This window comes from Lonchura striata, chromosome 32, assembly GCF_046129695.1.
Source record: "Lonchura striata isolate bLonStr1 chromosome 32, bLonStr1.mat, whole genome shotgun sequence".
Lineage (NCBI taxonomy): Eukaryota > Metazoa > Chordata > Aves > Passeriformes > Estrildidae > Lonchura > Lonchura striata.
The window spans coordinates 4,817,362-4,833,099 of NC_134634.1; the positions used below are offsets into that span (position 1 = coordinate 4,817,362).

At 51.4% G+C, this 15,738-nt stretch overlaps 1 protein-coding gene across 14 annotated transcripts in view; it reads right to left on the reverse strand.

The window, feature by feature from the left end:
* Window positions 1–15,738, reverse strand: part of ANK1 (ankyrin 1) — a 59,602-nt gene that overhangs the window by 18,560 nt on the left and 25,304 nt on the right. For 13 of the 14 annotated variants that reach the window (XM_077789265.1, XM_021535909.3, XM_077789267.1 and 10 more), the window contains 15 exons: window positions 13,974–14,075; window positions 6,567–6,665; window positions 5,453–5,551; window positions 4,645–4,743; window positions 4,357–4,542; window positions 4,122–4,220; window positions 3,173–3,271; window positions 2,761–2,859; window positions 2,120–2,317; window positions 1,945–2,043; window positions 1,491–1,589; window positions 1,158–1,256; window positions 771–968; window positions 501–599; window positions 321–419 (listed from right to left, as the gene is read on the reverse strand). In XM_077789265.1, the coding sequence (XP_077645391.1) occupies window positions 321–419; window positions 501–599; window positions 771–968; window positions 1,158–1,256; window positions 1,491–1,589; window positions 1,945–2,043; window positions 2,120–2,317; window positions 2,761–2,859; window positions 3,173–3,271; window positions 4,122–4,220; window positions 4,357–4,542; window positions 4,645–4,743; window positions 5,453–5,551; window positions 6,567–6,665; window positions 13,974–14,075 (1,773 nt within the window). The remainder of the gene's footprint in view (window positions 1–320; window positions 420–500; window positions 600–770; window positions 969–1,157; window positions 1,257–1,490; window positions 1,590–1,944; window positions 2,044–2,119; window positions 2,318–2,760; window positions 2,860–3,172; window positions 3,272–4,121; window positions 4,221–4,356; window positions 4,543–4,644; window positions 4,744–5,452; window positions 5,552–6,566; window positions 6,666–13,973; window positions 14,076–15,738) is intronic. The other variant, XM_077789266.1, reaches the window with a different exon arrangement.

Below are 15,738 nucleotides of genomic sequence, written 5' to 3' on the forward strand. Positions count from 1 at the left end.
TGGTTTCCCAAACTGCCAGACTGCAGCGCTGCTCTGCAGGACTTGCCATGGAAACACGTTCCCCACGCAGCAACCACCGTGCTGCTAGCAGGACCATCCCTGACACAGCCTATCTGCTGGAACAGGACCACTGCCTGGCACCCTGCCTGCTCCATGTGGTGTGAGGACAGGTAGGCATGAGCAGCAGACATGGAGAGAGCCTGGTGGTGATCAGTCCCTTGTACATTCCCCGAGTCCCAGGCTTGAGGGGCAGTGCTGGCCCCAGACTGGCAGGCATTGGACACACATCACATTCCCAGAGAAGCCCAGCCCAGACTTACCCAGGCTGAGTTGTGTGGGGAGCTCCCCTTGGGGAGCAGCAGCTTGACAATCTCCAGGTTGTTGTGGTGCACAGCCACATGCAGTGGAGTCAGACCATTCTGTAGTGGGGGAGAGTACAGACAGGTGAGACAGAGCCTCTTCCCATACTAGACCATTCCTCCCACAGAATCAACTCTCACCTTCCCTGCTGCATTGGGGTGAGCGTCATGTGCCAACAGCAACTCTGCCACATCCACCTTTCCATACTTGGCTGCAACGTGGAGAGGGGTAAATCCTTTCTGAGGAGAAAGGCAGCCCACCACAGGGTGGCAGAGATGAAGAGAGTGCTGGAGCCTGCTGCAACACAGGAGGAGGCTGCCCCTCCTGCGACAGGGACACTGTGCCACCAGCCTGCCCAGCCTTGCCCCAGCTGGGCGATGCCTTCTGCAGCAGTGGACTCAGCAGCCTACCTTGGTCATGCAGGTCTGTGAGGCTCCCTTCTCCAGCAGGGCCAGGGCTGTGTCCATGTGCCCCTCTCTGGCAGTGATGTGCAGGGGCGTGTGCCCTGCTGTGGTGGCCAGGTTTGGGTTGGCATTGTTCTCCAAAAGGAGTTTGACCATGCCAGTGTGGCCGATGCGTGCAGCACAGTGCAGAGGAGTCTGGTCGTCCTGTGAGATTGGCAAAGAAGCTGTCTGGGTAGACCTGGACCAGTCCCTTCTTGCGATGCCAAAGGGATCCCAGCCCTGCTCCCACTCTTGCACAGTCCCTGGTAGGCAGTGCTCTGGGCACATGACAGCAAAGAAACCCAGCACCAGCTGGTCCCAGAGCTGCTTACCACACAGGTCCTCTGTACGTACCTTGGCCTTAGCATTGGCTTTGGCTTTGTTCTGCAGCAGGTACTTTGCCACATCTGTGTGCCCAGCTCTGGCTGCCATGTGTAGAGGAGTCTCTACTTTCTGCACCAAAAACAGGATAAAGTGGTAAGGCAAAGGAGGGAAAATGCCTTCCTGCAGTCATTCCTCTGCTCTGAACACAGGAGAGCAGTGTCTGCAGCCCCTACTGGTTCCTCGTGCCAGCACAAAGCAGAGGGCACCAGGGACTGCTCAGGCGAGCAGAAGGTGCAGGACCTGGATATCCTGCTGAGCCCAAATAAGCTGAGCTCCCAAAGCCCCAGCCAGGGTGGAACTCACCACGTTGGACACATTAGGAGAGGCTCCACGCTGCAGCAGAGTCTTGACGATGGGTAGGTGTCCCATGAAGGCAGCCACATGCAGAGGGGTCAGGCCAGACTGTGAAGAGAAAGGGGCCAGAAACCCAGATAGGACTTATGGCCTTGGCAATATCTCTTACTGTCCCCTCCTCCTTCTCCCCAGGGCAGGTCTCAGCACAGGCAAAATCTGAGTCCCCAGTCTGCTCCAGGAGCCTGGCAGGTGAATGCAGAGGAAACACAGGGAGCTGATGTCTCCCCTGCATCTCTTTGCCCTTCAGAAAGACACTGCCAGACTAAATAGGTTCTAAGCTGCAAAGAGCACCAACAAAGGTCCCAGGGGTATGGCAGAAGCAACAGGGACATCACATCCTGCCATGTTGACCACAGTGCAGATATAGAAGCAAGAGAGCTGAGGGTGGGCTCAGCCCACCTACCTCTGTGACAGCATCAATGGAGGCACCTGTCTTCAGCAGCAGCTCCATCACACGGATGTGGTTTTTCTTGCAGGCAATATGGAGGGGTGTGAAGCCATTCTGCAGACAGACAGATGGACAGTCATTTGCAGGAATACTCCCTCTCCCCTGGTCCAGCCCACCCACCCTTCCTCACCAGGGCTCGGGAGTTGGGCTTGGCCCCCTTCTCCACCAGCAGCTTGGCCACACGGTGGTGTCCACAGTGTGCAGCCACATGCAGTGGCGTTAGGTGGTCCAGGGTGATGTCGTCGATCTCTGCACTGTACTGCAGCAGCAGGCGTACGCAGTCCAGGTGGTCACCCTGGGCTGCCATGTGGATCGGCGACAAGCCGTTCTGCAACCGTGGAGCAGAGTCTCAGGGCTGGGCCAGGAGGGGGTCCAGGCATCCCACCCAGCCCTGCCTTGCATCCCCAGACACTACTCTAAGGCAGATGAGACAGCTTGTTCCCCAGGGTGCTACCAGAGAGAAGCATCAAAATCCCCCCCTGAGACTTACAGAGGAGCAATGTCGAGTGGAGGGAAGGGCCTGAAGAGCTGCTTCCACGGGGCAGACTGTACCCAGGCCATCCCCTTCTCAGGGTCCCTTTGAAAGATGGAGCCCTCAGGCAAAAGACTCCAGCTAGGGCCAAGCAGGGCAGGAAGCTTCTTACCCCAGGTCAGGCCAAAAAAAGCCCCAAACCAGTCATGGGTGCCATCCAGCACCTGCATAGCTTGGTACCCCACTGTGCTGCCCGGGGACCTGGCATCAATCACAGCCCCACCAAGTTGCCTGGGTACCTTGGTTTTGGCTTGAATGGGAGCCCCATGGTCCAGGAGGATCTCTGCAATTCTCACATGTCCATTGCGTGCTGCACAGTGGAGAGGGGTCAGCTCATCCTGGGAAGAAAGGAGGGTTCAAGGGCTCAGTATGGCATGAAGGGCAGGTAGAGGACTAATGGTACTCTGGACTTGTCTGCAAAATAAGGCAAAACTGAGCCTGGCCTCAGCTCCCAGGGCACAGCTTTGTAGCCATGCAGCCTTCTCTCACCTCTACATGCATCAGCAAAAAACCTGGTCCATCCCCTTAGTGCACCAGAGACCTTCTCTCACATTCCCAGCAAGATGTTTTGCAGGGTAGGCACTGGGCACAAGGAGGTCAGGGAGGGAGGTGGCCTGTGTCAAGATGGGCTGTGTTCAGAAGTGCTCTCACCTTGGTCCTTGTCTCTATCTGGGCCCCACGGTCCAGCAGCAGTCGCACCATGATGATGTTGCCCCGGCGGGAAGCTATGTGCAGGGGAGTGATCCCATTCTGCCAGGAGGAATGACAGCCTGTCAGAAGGAGCAGCCCCTTCTCTTTCAAAAAGGCAAGAGACAAACAAAGGAGAGAGGGCAGGGAGAGCTACATCTCTGCCCAGGAACAACACTGGGGAGAAGCTTGTCTAACAGGGCATTGCTGCTACAGGCTGCAGACAGAAGCTACACAGAGCTTGTAGGAAAGCACCAGCTCATGGATTGGGCTTCACGTTTGGGTCTGGAACAGGCATCCTAACTGCAGGTTCTATGAGCTCTGCCCTGCAGCAACAGCACCAGCTTTCTCTCAGCCTGGAGACAAGGTCCCCAAAAGCTTTCAGGGATGCATGGCTGCTTCTAACAGCAGGGAGACACAACAGAAAAGGCCCATGTCATTATTAATTGCAACTCCCTGTAACACCTACCCCTGGCTACCAGGCTAGCCCAGATCTGGGAGACCTTGGGGGGAAGTGTTCCAGGAGCATGGCAAAGATTCCAAAAGAGACTCCAACCCCTGATGAGGTCCAAGATGTTTATTCCATAGCAGGAAGAGGGAAAGAGAGTAAACCAGGAAGGGAAAGAGCCTTATCTAGGTTCAGTACTGGAGGGGCTACTTGGCTCCCAGCCAGTTGTGTCAGGAAAGGAAGGAAGGGTCAAACTAACATGATCACAGCTATAGGGGTCTCTGGGGAGGGAAAAACCATTCCCTAGAGCAATACAACAATTCCCCATGCATCTGTGCTCCTTTCTGCATAGTTCCACCTCACCAGCATACCCTGGCAGCTGCTGCTGCACCCTACATGGATAGGAGGCACCTCCTCTGGTGCTGGAGCAGCACAGGCCCCAGTAACTCCCCACTCTGCACTCACCTGGGGTGTGAAGTTGACACTGGCTCCACGGTTCAGCAGTAATTGGGCCACACTGAGATTTTCATAGTGGGCTGCAATGTGCAAAGGGGTGAATCCAGTCTAGGGAAAGAAGTAGGGATCAGCCAGCCAGACACATGCTCCCTGATGAGACTACAGATAAATACAGCATACCAAGCTGCTGTTTTCCCTGGGGATGTGGGGAAGCTCCCAGAGACAGCATAGGAAAACCACACACCTTGGAGAGGACATCAGCATTGGGGTCATTCTGCAGCAGCACAGCAGCTGTGCGAGTGTCGTCATTGCGGGCTGCAATGTGCAGGGCAGGCAGACGGACCTTACCCTTTGTCCCATAGTTGATAAGGTGAGCAACCACATTCTCATGTCCTTGCTGGAGAGCCACAGCTAGTGGAGTGAAGCCATCCTGCCAAGGAGAGGGAGAGAATCAAGGAGCCATGGTAGGACCTGGCACATCCCTCAGTAGCTTACACAAGCAGGGCCATAGGCTCCTCCCCAAGGATCTTACCTCTGTGGCTACATTCTGGTTGGCTCCATTTTCCAGCAAGAACTTCACAACTTCCAGGTGGTTCTCCTGTGCTGCCATGTAGAGAGGTGTGAAGCCTTTCTGCAAACACAAGGCCATGAACATCAACACAACTCTACCTTGTGTATCTTGAGTTCTTTGAAGACCTATACTCCCATCAACATCCATACTCCCAGGTCCGTGAACAGGGGCAGAAGCATCCATTGTGGGTGTGAAAAAGAAAAAAAAACCAACCCTGGCAACAGTGGAACAATCACAGAGAGATGGAGCCCAAGGCTCCACATATCCAGAAAAAAAAACAGTGCTTTTTAAGAGTCAACTTACAATAGACACTGCCTTCTGCTCACTGCCAATATTGTCCCTAGCTTCAGGGGCAATTCTCCCATCAGGCAAAATCTGAAGAGCTTTCAGCCCTACCAGGCCCAAGGAAGAGAGAACGAAGGAAGCACAGTATGTTTAACTGCAGGGATTGCTGGAGATCTCAAAGCTTTGCCAGGGAGGCATCAGCCATGAATCCTCCCAGGATAAGTTCAGCATGCTTGTATGTGTTGAGAGGGACTCCCTCAACAAAGATCACAATGGTGTCCCCATGTGCCTTAAGGCTCCCTCCACACCATTTGCACACTTGTCTCTTTTCAGGAGTCTGGCAGAGCAGTCCTTGCTCCTGAACAAGACTAGAGGGAAATTGCAAAGGGCCGCTGAAATACCGTGCTGGGCATAGTTCCCACCATGAGGACACCACCATCACACAGGATTTGGTGCCTTCCTGTTTCAGACCAGGTCACCCTACCTGGGACTGTGCATTGACGTTGGCCCCATAGTTCACCAGCTCCCGGACCACGTCCTGCTGTCCAGCCAAGGCAGCAATGTGCAGGGCTGTGTTTCCCTTCTGAAAGACACCACAGAACAGTCCTCAGTGGCTGAAGCAACCCAGGATGCCAGGGAAACATGGGCCTGATATGCTAACAGGCATGCAACCAGAGCTGTTGGCCAGGAAAACCTTTAGAAGGCCCCGCAGCTCTCACTCCATGTTCCATCCCTGCTGTAAGCCAACCCTTCCCATTTCCTGGCCAGGGAAGAGAGTGATTTCATCTCTCCCATGAAGTTACTGGCAGCAGAAGCTGTATGCACTGTCAGGTGCTGTGCATCTTCAGCACTGAGAGATGAAGAGAGGGGGGAGGATGGGGGAGCTGAGCTGGCAGTCTTCAGGCAAAACTACAGCATGCACCCTGGTAGCCAAGGCATCCCAGCAGATATAAAGGATGATGAGCAGGCTGGAAAATGCACACACAGGCTCTTCCAACTTGTGTCTTTGGGTGGTGTGGCAGAATGCCAGAATATGCTCTGTGTCCAGAACCCTGCGAGAGCACCAGGGAGGTGTTCTCACAGCCCTTCAGCTTGTGTTGGAGGCTGCTCATTTGTCAGCCCTGTGTGCTTGTGCTGTTGTCTTGCTTGTCATCAAGGGAAAACCACACCTGCTGTGGTGATGCATGAGAGAACAATATGCTATTTACAGAGCACCAGAGCTTTCTAGGCTTGTGACAATGGTATCGAGGCCATCTCAGTGCTGGAACATGTAGGGGCTGCCCTGGGGCAGCAGCCCATGCTGCAAGGAGATGCTAGAAAGACAGGACTAGCACATGCTGTAGTTTATGTTACTCCCCTCTGAAGTCCACAATGGCCCCTACAGGAGAGAGGCACATCCCACCCACCAAGAGATGCCAAGCCTGTGCTAAAACCAGAGCCTGGTCCTAGGGCCCAGCCCAGCAGCTCTGCCATTGGCACAGTCTCTCTGGGGGCTGACAGCAAACAGCATGATCACTGCTCAGCTACTGCTGATTTGTCTGGCAGCAAAGGCAGCGTGCAGAGCTGTGACCAGTGTGGCCAGACTTCCTTGTCCTTACCTTGGTTGTTGTCTCCAAAACGATCTCCTTGTGCAGCAGCTCCACCACCATTTTCACATGGCCCTCCTTGGAGGCCAGGTGCAAGGCGTTCAGCCCATTCTGGAGGAAGCAAAGGTGGGAAAGGGGAATTAGTCATCACCTGGGGATGGAGCTCTCTGGGGAGCACCCTACTTTGAACTCCTGTGCAGACATGACCATGGGCACTTGGCCCATGCTGGATAAAGTCCAGGCTGGTGGAGGCAGGAGGGATTGCCCTGTCCTTGAGCTCTGCACTGACATCCAGCACACCAGCCATGGTGCCACAAACAGCTCGATGCTGCCAGGAAAATTTCACACAACTGAATGCTGAGTTGCTGACTAATGCTGGAGGTTTCTCCATGAGCAAAACATGCAGCCCACATAGGCAATTTCCTATGGATGAGTGGTACCACAGCTCAGTGTTTATGTGCTTGAGGCACAGGAACTGCTTCAGTCCTCTCTGCTCATGGCACATCCCTTGTGTCAACTCCTGTCTTTGCTCAAATTATTTTCCACAGGGTGTCCCTCCTCACAGTCAGGCTTTTCACACCTAAAGCACAGAGCTGAGCTTTGTGCACAATCCAGAGCAAGGATCCACCAAAAATGCTGTGTAAGTGCACATGCAAACCTTAAACTTTAACACTTACACAGACAGATGTGCAGTGAGAAGCCCTGCTTTGGACAATGATTTTATCAAGCAGCAGCCAAATTTAATTCACAGTAGTTTGTGAGCCTCCAGGCCAGAAGCTGGCTTCTCCCTGGCTTTCAGACAGCCCAGCAGTACCTTGTCCTGCAGCCCATGGTGGGCTTTGTTCCCCCAGAGTTCAGCTGCAGCAGAGTGCAGAGAAGGTGTTGGCTATGTCACTGTTAAGTTCTATCAGTTCCAGGAAGTTCCAAAAGAGCTAAAGTGACTTCTCAGGAACATCTCTGTGTGTGCCCCAGTTTAGCTTTCCTTCTTCCTACACGTGGAACCTGAAGAGCAGAGCACTGGCCAATTCCCCTTCAGCATCCCCAGGTTGTCAGAAGGAATGGTGCCAGGTCAGACAGCATCCTCAAGGCTACTAAGACAGCTTCTGCTCTGTTATTTTTGACATCCACTTCCCAGATGTGAACAAAAGGGCTGGGATATTTGCTGGAAAAGAAGTTAAATACCTGCAGGCATTTTCAGATGCCACTTTTCCTCCTTGTCCCTCACTTCTCCCAGGTGGATATGCTAGGTTTACTCACCCCTACAAAGTGTTGTTGCATGGCAGAGGGGACACCTGCTTCTGCCCACGGACTCCACCTTCCAATCAGGTGTTTCAACTCCTGACTGGAAGGTCACTTCACAGAAATGCTTCATCCCCACCTAAATATTGGTAGGGGAGCAGAAAATTTCCAGGGAGGCCCAGTTCCAGCCCTCAACACTCCAGTTAAACTCAGAACTGCTTCAAGAGTGTTGTCAGACTGCACTCTTTCTCACTCAAAACACTAGTTGCCCAGGATCATAACTGAAGACTCACAGATTATTTTGCTCAACTCTGATTACAGCATAAAGAGCAAAAATCTAAAAACCTACAGGTTTCCTCACCAACTCAAGAGTTCTAACAAGCCTCAAGCACAAAAGGTCTGCTTCCAAGGGGAAATGAAGTGGGAGTGCTGTAATACCCACAGAACAGTGCCACTGAAAGGAAGTGCTCCCTAGCCATGTCTGGATACTCTTGAGTCCATCTTCTCTGGCCAAGCCCTGTTTCTTTGACGGAGACACACTTACACAACCCCATACAGATAATCACTGACACCCTTACACAGACGTGTAAGCTTTTTCTCAGCTACACTCATGTAACCAACAAATGGAGAGCAAGATCACAGATGCTCAGCTGCTCCCCTCAGACCATAAGCCCTTTTGCACAAAGGATTCATAAATAACCATTTGAATGCTATAAACATGTGACAAATCATTAACCTGTAACAAATAGCTGTGCAACAAACACAGAAGATTGTTTCCATTGATGGGTCATTGGTATTTCTGCTCTGGGAACAATACAGGCTGTTTTGCGCGTTTTCTTTGGCTTGACAGCTCATCCCACCTGAAACTGCCACACTGGTGCGGTGTGTTTTGCTTTGAATTCATGTTTGCCCCCTGTTCTCCTCCCTAATCCCCTCCCTTTCCCAGTTGCCAATTTTTTGAAGCCTTACCCTAACCTCCTCCCTTCCAAGTTGTCAATCCTCCCTATCCCTACCCCTTTCTCCAGAGAGTTCTGTGTCTGTCTTGTTGCCCTTGTCACCCCATTTGTTACTTTGTGTTATTTCCCCCTCTCCCCGTTTTCCCTGATAGGCTTATAAGCTATTTGCCCCACCTTTATCCATATCCTCATTAATTCACTTTCCTATACCCCTCCTCCTGAGCTGCTGTATAAAAACTTCTGTTCACCTATCCCCCAGCTTTGGGAGCCCAGGAATAAATCCGTATTGTTCCGCCTCAAGACCTGTATCATCACTGTCTGTCCCTGCCGATAACTGGGATTGCAGAGCTCACAGGGGGACGGTCGCGCTCCTGCTGCAGCCGCCCCGCACAGCGTGCTGCAACCAATGGTAGCAGAGATGGTTCCCTCCTTCATCTTTTAAAATAAATGGGACAATCTGTGGGGGCGCCCGCCTCACTGCAGAAGAAGGCGAAAGAACATCTACGATGAAGAACATCAGCGAGCTCTGTCTTGGACTCCAAGAGGAGCCGAGCGGAAGATCTGAGACTCCAGGACTCTCTCATCCTCGCCAGTGCTCTCTACCCCAGGCTACCAGGTGCCCTGAGGGGGTGGACTTATCCCAGGAGGAGGAGAGAGGCTTGTTGAATGGCTCACCTTAGGCTGAGCTAAGGGTCCTCAACAGGAGGCCAGATAACATCAGAATCCCTGCAGGGAACACCCAGGTCCCTGGAAGTGACCAGCCAAGGAAGATAAAAGTCCCCATTTTATCGTGATTCCACCAAAGAAGTTGGCTCCTGAACTGCCTATGGAGAACCACTCCGGGGCTGGCGGGTGCCTCCTGATAAGCTGATCCGAGGGGATCACCACTGTCACTCCCTTGGATCCCCAAGGCGAATGGCCAGAAATGCCTCCACCTGTGCTCTGGGGATAAGTGAGCCAAAGCAGGGTATTTTCCCAGCGGGTGGGTTTAGTCTCCACAAGCTGGTGGCCAAGCTTGCAGAGACCACAGGGCACCCTCCTGATCTGAGGGGATCTTCACTATCACTCCCTTGGATCCTCACTCTTCCCCAAAAGGTTGGGGCATCCCCTGAGGGTACCCTCCACTTATCAGGAAGGTGCTTTTCTATTCTCTCTCTTACCCAAAGCTGGGCTGTCCCCCTAAGGCTGAGGCATCTCATGAGGGCTGAGAGGGTAGGAAAGACAAGAATAGGGCAGAAATTTTTCATCAAATGATGGCACGTTTATAAGAATAGGGGAGAATCTAATATTATACAAGAAACCCCTGACATCCATGCACCTTGTCGAAATGTAACTGCGTCAGGCTCCTCCCCTGTAAGTTCCCCTGTGGCTTCTGTGAAGCTCCCTGTACCCTCTGTCCCTCGGACTTCCCAAAGCCCTACCCTGTCCTCCCTTGGGGATGGTGTTGTCCACAGCACCCCAAGCGCCCCGCCGGACACTGTTCAGAGCTCTCGAGGGAACTGCAGTGCACCCGGCACTCCTTTCCAATGTGGCGCTGGCCACACCACTTGGAACCCACTTTCCTGCCTTGACCTTTCTTCTCCGGCCCCAAGCTTCCCACCAGCCCCACCCCTTCCGCAGAGGCCCCTGCAGGAATTGCCTGTGGGGGCCAGTGCCCTTTGTTGGAAGGTGGGGTTGGACCATCCCCATTCCTTATTCCGGCTCCTCCTCTGGGGGGAGGATCGCCTATGGGGCCTCCCGTCAGGGGACCCTCCTTCTTGGGAGATCACCCTCTTTTATGGAGGGACCTCCTTCGGAGGAAGGTGGAGCTGGAAACCCGCACCTGGAATCCTCCATTTTGTCTCTCCCTAGGATGGCGGCGCCCAGGTCCGTCCCCTTACCAATACCCCATAACACTTGTGGCAGTCACCAAAGTAATCATATTTCTTCTTATGAACTGAATCAATTACTAATTCAATTGGCATTTAATTTTTGGAAGAATCTCCCCAAAGCCCTTGACCCTTTGAAGCCTTTGCAGAAACTGTTCCAGATAATTAACCTACAAGCTTCCACAGTTGAGATAAATGAAAAAAGGAACCAAAAAGAACAATTTAAAAGTATAGAAAAAAGAGACATGAGGCAAGTGTTTGCCCATCCAAGTCAAAAATTTGTTTCACCTGTAAAAAGAAAGGTCACATAGGAAATAACTGTCCAAAGTAAAAAAAACTACTATCATCCAAATAAAAATAAACAATTGAATGAATATAAGAATAAAATTATTCAAGAGTGACTGCCCAAGTTCCCCATCCATCTCCTTAATTATACCCTCCCAAGTGTTCTTTTTAATTTCCATATTATTTTAAAGTTTTCACAGTATGCTTTGGAAAAAGAGCTCATTAATTTACGTTTAGACCTTATTTAAACTTCATGATCTTTGTTGATTTTTTTTAACCATTTTCCCATGTTTCCAACTAAATTTATTGACTAAAAAATTGTTCTGTATATTCTTGATACTTTAAAAATAATTTGCTTGTTAAGTTATATATTATAGAGAGAGGAGTCACTCTGTCCAGTTAATAACCACTGTTACATAAAATAAAATGAGCAAGACCACATCTCCATTTGCTGATCACATCCTACAGGAGGAGTGACCTCCAAAATCGCTTTGAAACCCCAGAAAGCCAGATCCTCCAGATTCTTCGGTGATTCATGCTTCAAGCCCAGTCTTACTTCAAGATAATTCTGCTGCAATTCCTACTCCTGACCCTGATTCCGTATATAATAACTTTGTACATTTTATATTAAGTTTCTTATGTGAAGAAGATCCTTACCCCATGCTTTATGGTCATGAGTAGTTAATTTTTTCCTAATAATTTTTGAATTCTTTTCTGTTGCTGTAATAATTTATCATATGCTAAAATTTGTTATATGATAGATTATGTATATGATATGTTATATAATAGATTCAGTAATTTGTTTTGAACCCCAGAACTCTCCTTTCCTTTGTAAAAAGAAACAGGGAGATGTTGTGGTGTGTTTTGCTTTGATTTCATGTTTGCCCCCTGTTCTCCCCCCTAATCCACTCCCTTTCCCAGTTGCCAATTTTCCCAAGCCTTTCCCTAACTCCTCCCTTCCAAGCTATCAATTCTCCCTATCTCGACCCCTTTCTCCAGAGAGTTCTGTGTCTGTCTTGATGCCCTTGTCACCCCATTCATTACTTTGTATTATTCCCCTGCCCCATATTCCCTGATAGGCTCATAAACTATTTGCCCCACCTTATATTCCTCCCTTTCCATATCCTCACTGGTTCACTTTCCTACACCCCTCCTCCTGAGCTGCTGTATAAAAACTTCTGTTCACCCTGCCCCAGTCTTGTCGGGGAGCCCAGGAATAAAACCATCTTGTCCCACCCCAAGACCCGTGTCATCGCTGTCTGTCCCTGCGCCGGACCTGCGGATAACTGGGAATTGCAGAGCTCGCAGGCGGACGGTCGCGCCCCTGCCGCAGCCGCCCAGCACATCCCGCACAGCACGCTGCAACACCACATCATTTGAAAGGTGCTGTATTCTCCTCACTAAATGTTGCAAATAATTCCCAGAAATCCCAGTCAGTAGCTATCAATGTGACAAATGCAGCCCTACAGAATAACACAGAGACTTCACACTTAGCCTATCCCAAAGCAGGGACCTGCTCTGGACTGCCCATCAGGACTGGCCACCTCAACAAAGACCATCTCCTGAGCACCCATGTGCCATCACGATGCCGTTCCCTGTTGGTGGAAGTCCTGGCAGCAATGTACACTCATCCTCAGTCCTTCAGCTCCTTGTGGATGAGATGGGACCATGTCAGAATTTGAAACACAAAAGGTGCATGATGAAGACACTGATGCAGCAATGAAGGAGGTGAAATCGGCGGGATGAAGATCAGATGGCATGTCAAGGTCTCTGAACTTGAGTAAGAATACAGGACTTGTGGGATAGGTCTGACCACATATATCCCTCTTTATTCCTTACAGGACATGTGAGGTTGGACCTTTCCCACAGGTCTGATATTCCTCAGAAGGAAACCCCAAAGTGCCATCTAACCTCAGGGAGATGGCAGGAACCAGTGCAAAGACATCACTGAGAGAAGAACCTCATACTGCTGTAGCCATTGTCTTTCCATCAAAATGTTAAATGCCTTCCCCAGCACCAGAAATCTGTTTGGAAACAGGACTTGAAACTAATCAGTGGAGATAGCTGATGACAGACCATCTCTTTTGTGAAGAAGTTCAAAGCCATCATCTTTAGCTGGTGGATGAGTCACCTTGTTGTAATTCTTTACAGATCCCTCTCCAGAACCCCACACCCCTCTGGGCTTAGTTACAGGACCAGTGGATGTAGAAATTCTCCTTCTCCACTTAAGCTTGCTATGGGAGATGACTGAACATCCATGGTGCATTCTGCCTGCCCTGTGGGAAGCTGTCCCCAGTAGCTGCACTGGCTGTGGCAGCGCACGAATCAGCTCTGAACTTCACTTGATTTGGGGACTTGACACTGAAACAGATGAGTGTGCCTTTGTGCTACCTGCTGAGTCAGCCTCCCCAGCAACACCATTGCTCCAGAAAGAAGTGACAGCACAGAGCCTGTCTGTTCCCCTTGCTCAGCCTAAGCCCCCTAAATCTGTCCCTACAGCATCTGCCCCAATTCAGGCTCAGCCAGGTGCATTTGGCAGCTACACAGATACAAAATGTTCTGATGATGATGTGCAAACAATTCCTCAGCTCCTGCAGCTCTTTGCTCCTGTACAAACCTGTTTCTGTGCAGGAGGAGGAGGGCTCCTCCTGCCCAACACCTCCCAAACCACCACAAGTGGTATTTTGCAAACATTCACTGCTTGTGATAAACTGCAACTTCTAGGAATCCAAAAGCCTCCGACTGCAGCACTGCAGGCAAGGGGAATAACCCCTATGAGCCATTTTTGTGATGTTCCAGTCACTCTACTACTCTTCACAGCTTGCTGCTCTGCCCTCTGAGAAGAAGCTGAGCTTCTTCCAATTGTCCCATTTGCTTTTCACGCAAAAGGAGCCCTCTCTGCTTACCTTTTAATGTCCTTTGCTATGCTCCAGCCAGTATATCCAGGCTCCCCAGATCTTTATATCTATTGCTGCCCTCCTGGCCCCAAAGATAACTGATCCAAGTCTGCTCTCTGGTCAGCCACATTTTCAATGAACTAGAGATAGTACCAGAAGCTCTGTTTCACCTACCTGGTTACAGGTGTTAATATCTACCCCATTCCTGAGATGATCCAAGGCTTTGTCCAGATTCCCAGATCTTGCAGCTCTCAAGAAACTGGTTGCAGCATCAGCCTTGGGGACAAAAAGAAAAAGCATGAAACTCTGAGCGCCTTTGTTCTCCCCCACCAGCAGCAATGGGTCAACTCTTCACTCAGCTGCAGAGAACATAAATACACAGGCCAGGCAGAAAAGGCAGAGGCCAGGAAAGTCACAACTGCTGGGACAGGCTGAGGTGCCCCACCCAAATCAGACAGGAAAAAGAAGGTCTGGGACCTGCACTTAAAATGAAAAGCATCCAGATAATGGGGCAGAAAGTCTGCAGCTCGTCCCATCACACTATGGGGACAGTAGGGAGGGAGCTCCTGCCACCATGACAGCTCCCTTGGCCCAGAAAACCCCTCCGTGCCTGGGCTGAGGAACTACACTGATGGAGCTGTAGTGAGCTCACCCCTACACTTCTCCAGAAGCCACTGAGTAGCAATAGCGATGAGCTTGGGTACTAGCACCAGGGACAATGGCCCCAGCTGAGCACCTCACAGCTGTCAAAGTAGCAAGTCTCTCTTTTGGCAGTGCATCCCTGCTACACCACAGCCAGCCCAGGCAAAGCACAGCAAAACTTTTAGCAACACTACTTAGCAGAGTGAGGCAGCAAATGGAGACAATGGCATGGCTCACTAGAAGCTGGAGAACAGGGTGGAAATGCAGTGATGTTGATCTGTGAGTCTGGGAACTTGAACTGGTAACTGGAGGTGGTATATGCCTGCTTGGGCCAGCCCAAAGGGCTGTCTGCAGCCAAGAGCCACAAACATCCATGGCATGACATACTTCTCTGTCTTCAGCTCCAAGGGAAAGTCAGAGCCCTTCATGTACCACTCACATCAGGACTGACCAAGGGACCTCCTGTTCTAGGAAAGCTTCTGTTCTGCCACCCCAAGCCATCCTGTATTGCCCACAGCCTGATTGCAGAGGAACATCCAGGATTAGGAAGCTCCTGGACAGGAGCTGGAAGCAACACAGCCAGAGACAAAAGCACTGGAGGCATATTAGGGAGGATGATGCACCACACAGGTTCAGGGCTCCTCTCTTTCCCTTCTCTTTGCAGTCTCAGACGTTTGAACTGGGACTTTGGAGCAGCACAACTCAGATGCCTTCTGGTCTCCTCCATCTGCCTCTCCCAGCTCATCCTTTCGGCCTGCCAGTCCTACCACAGAGAAAGGCAGGCATGCCCTGGGCCCATTAGGACCCTGTTCCCCACTGCAGAGGTGAGGCCCACAGACTGGGTGACCTGGCCCTGCTGGGCCAGGCACAGAGCTCAGGCCAGGCTACCACCATGGTGGCAAGGTGCCATGGTTCCTCCAGGCAGCCCATGGATCAGAAGGACAGGTGGTGGAGGGCAGCACCACTGTGCCCCAGCACGGTGCGCAGCCTCCGCGTGCAGGGGAAACACGTGCTGATCTCATCACCTCCTGCGCCAGCTGGCTCTGCTTGCTTCCAGCTCAGAGGAGAGCCCCATCTCTCAGGAAAGAGCCCCCAGGTTCACAGCAGAGCTGTGGTTTGGAAGGCTGCGAATGCAGAGGAGACACAGCACCTCAGTGCCCTGCCCACGCAGAAGGATCAACTGCAAGAGGCAGAAGGCAACACCAGCGCTGTGCTTAGAAGTGCACATTCACGCTCTGAGCTCTGCATGCTGTCTGGGGTCCAGTGAGGAAATGCTGACAGCTTCAAGCAACAGGCT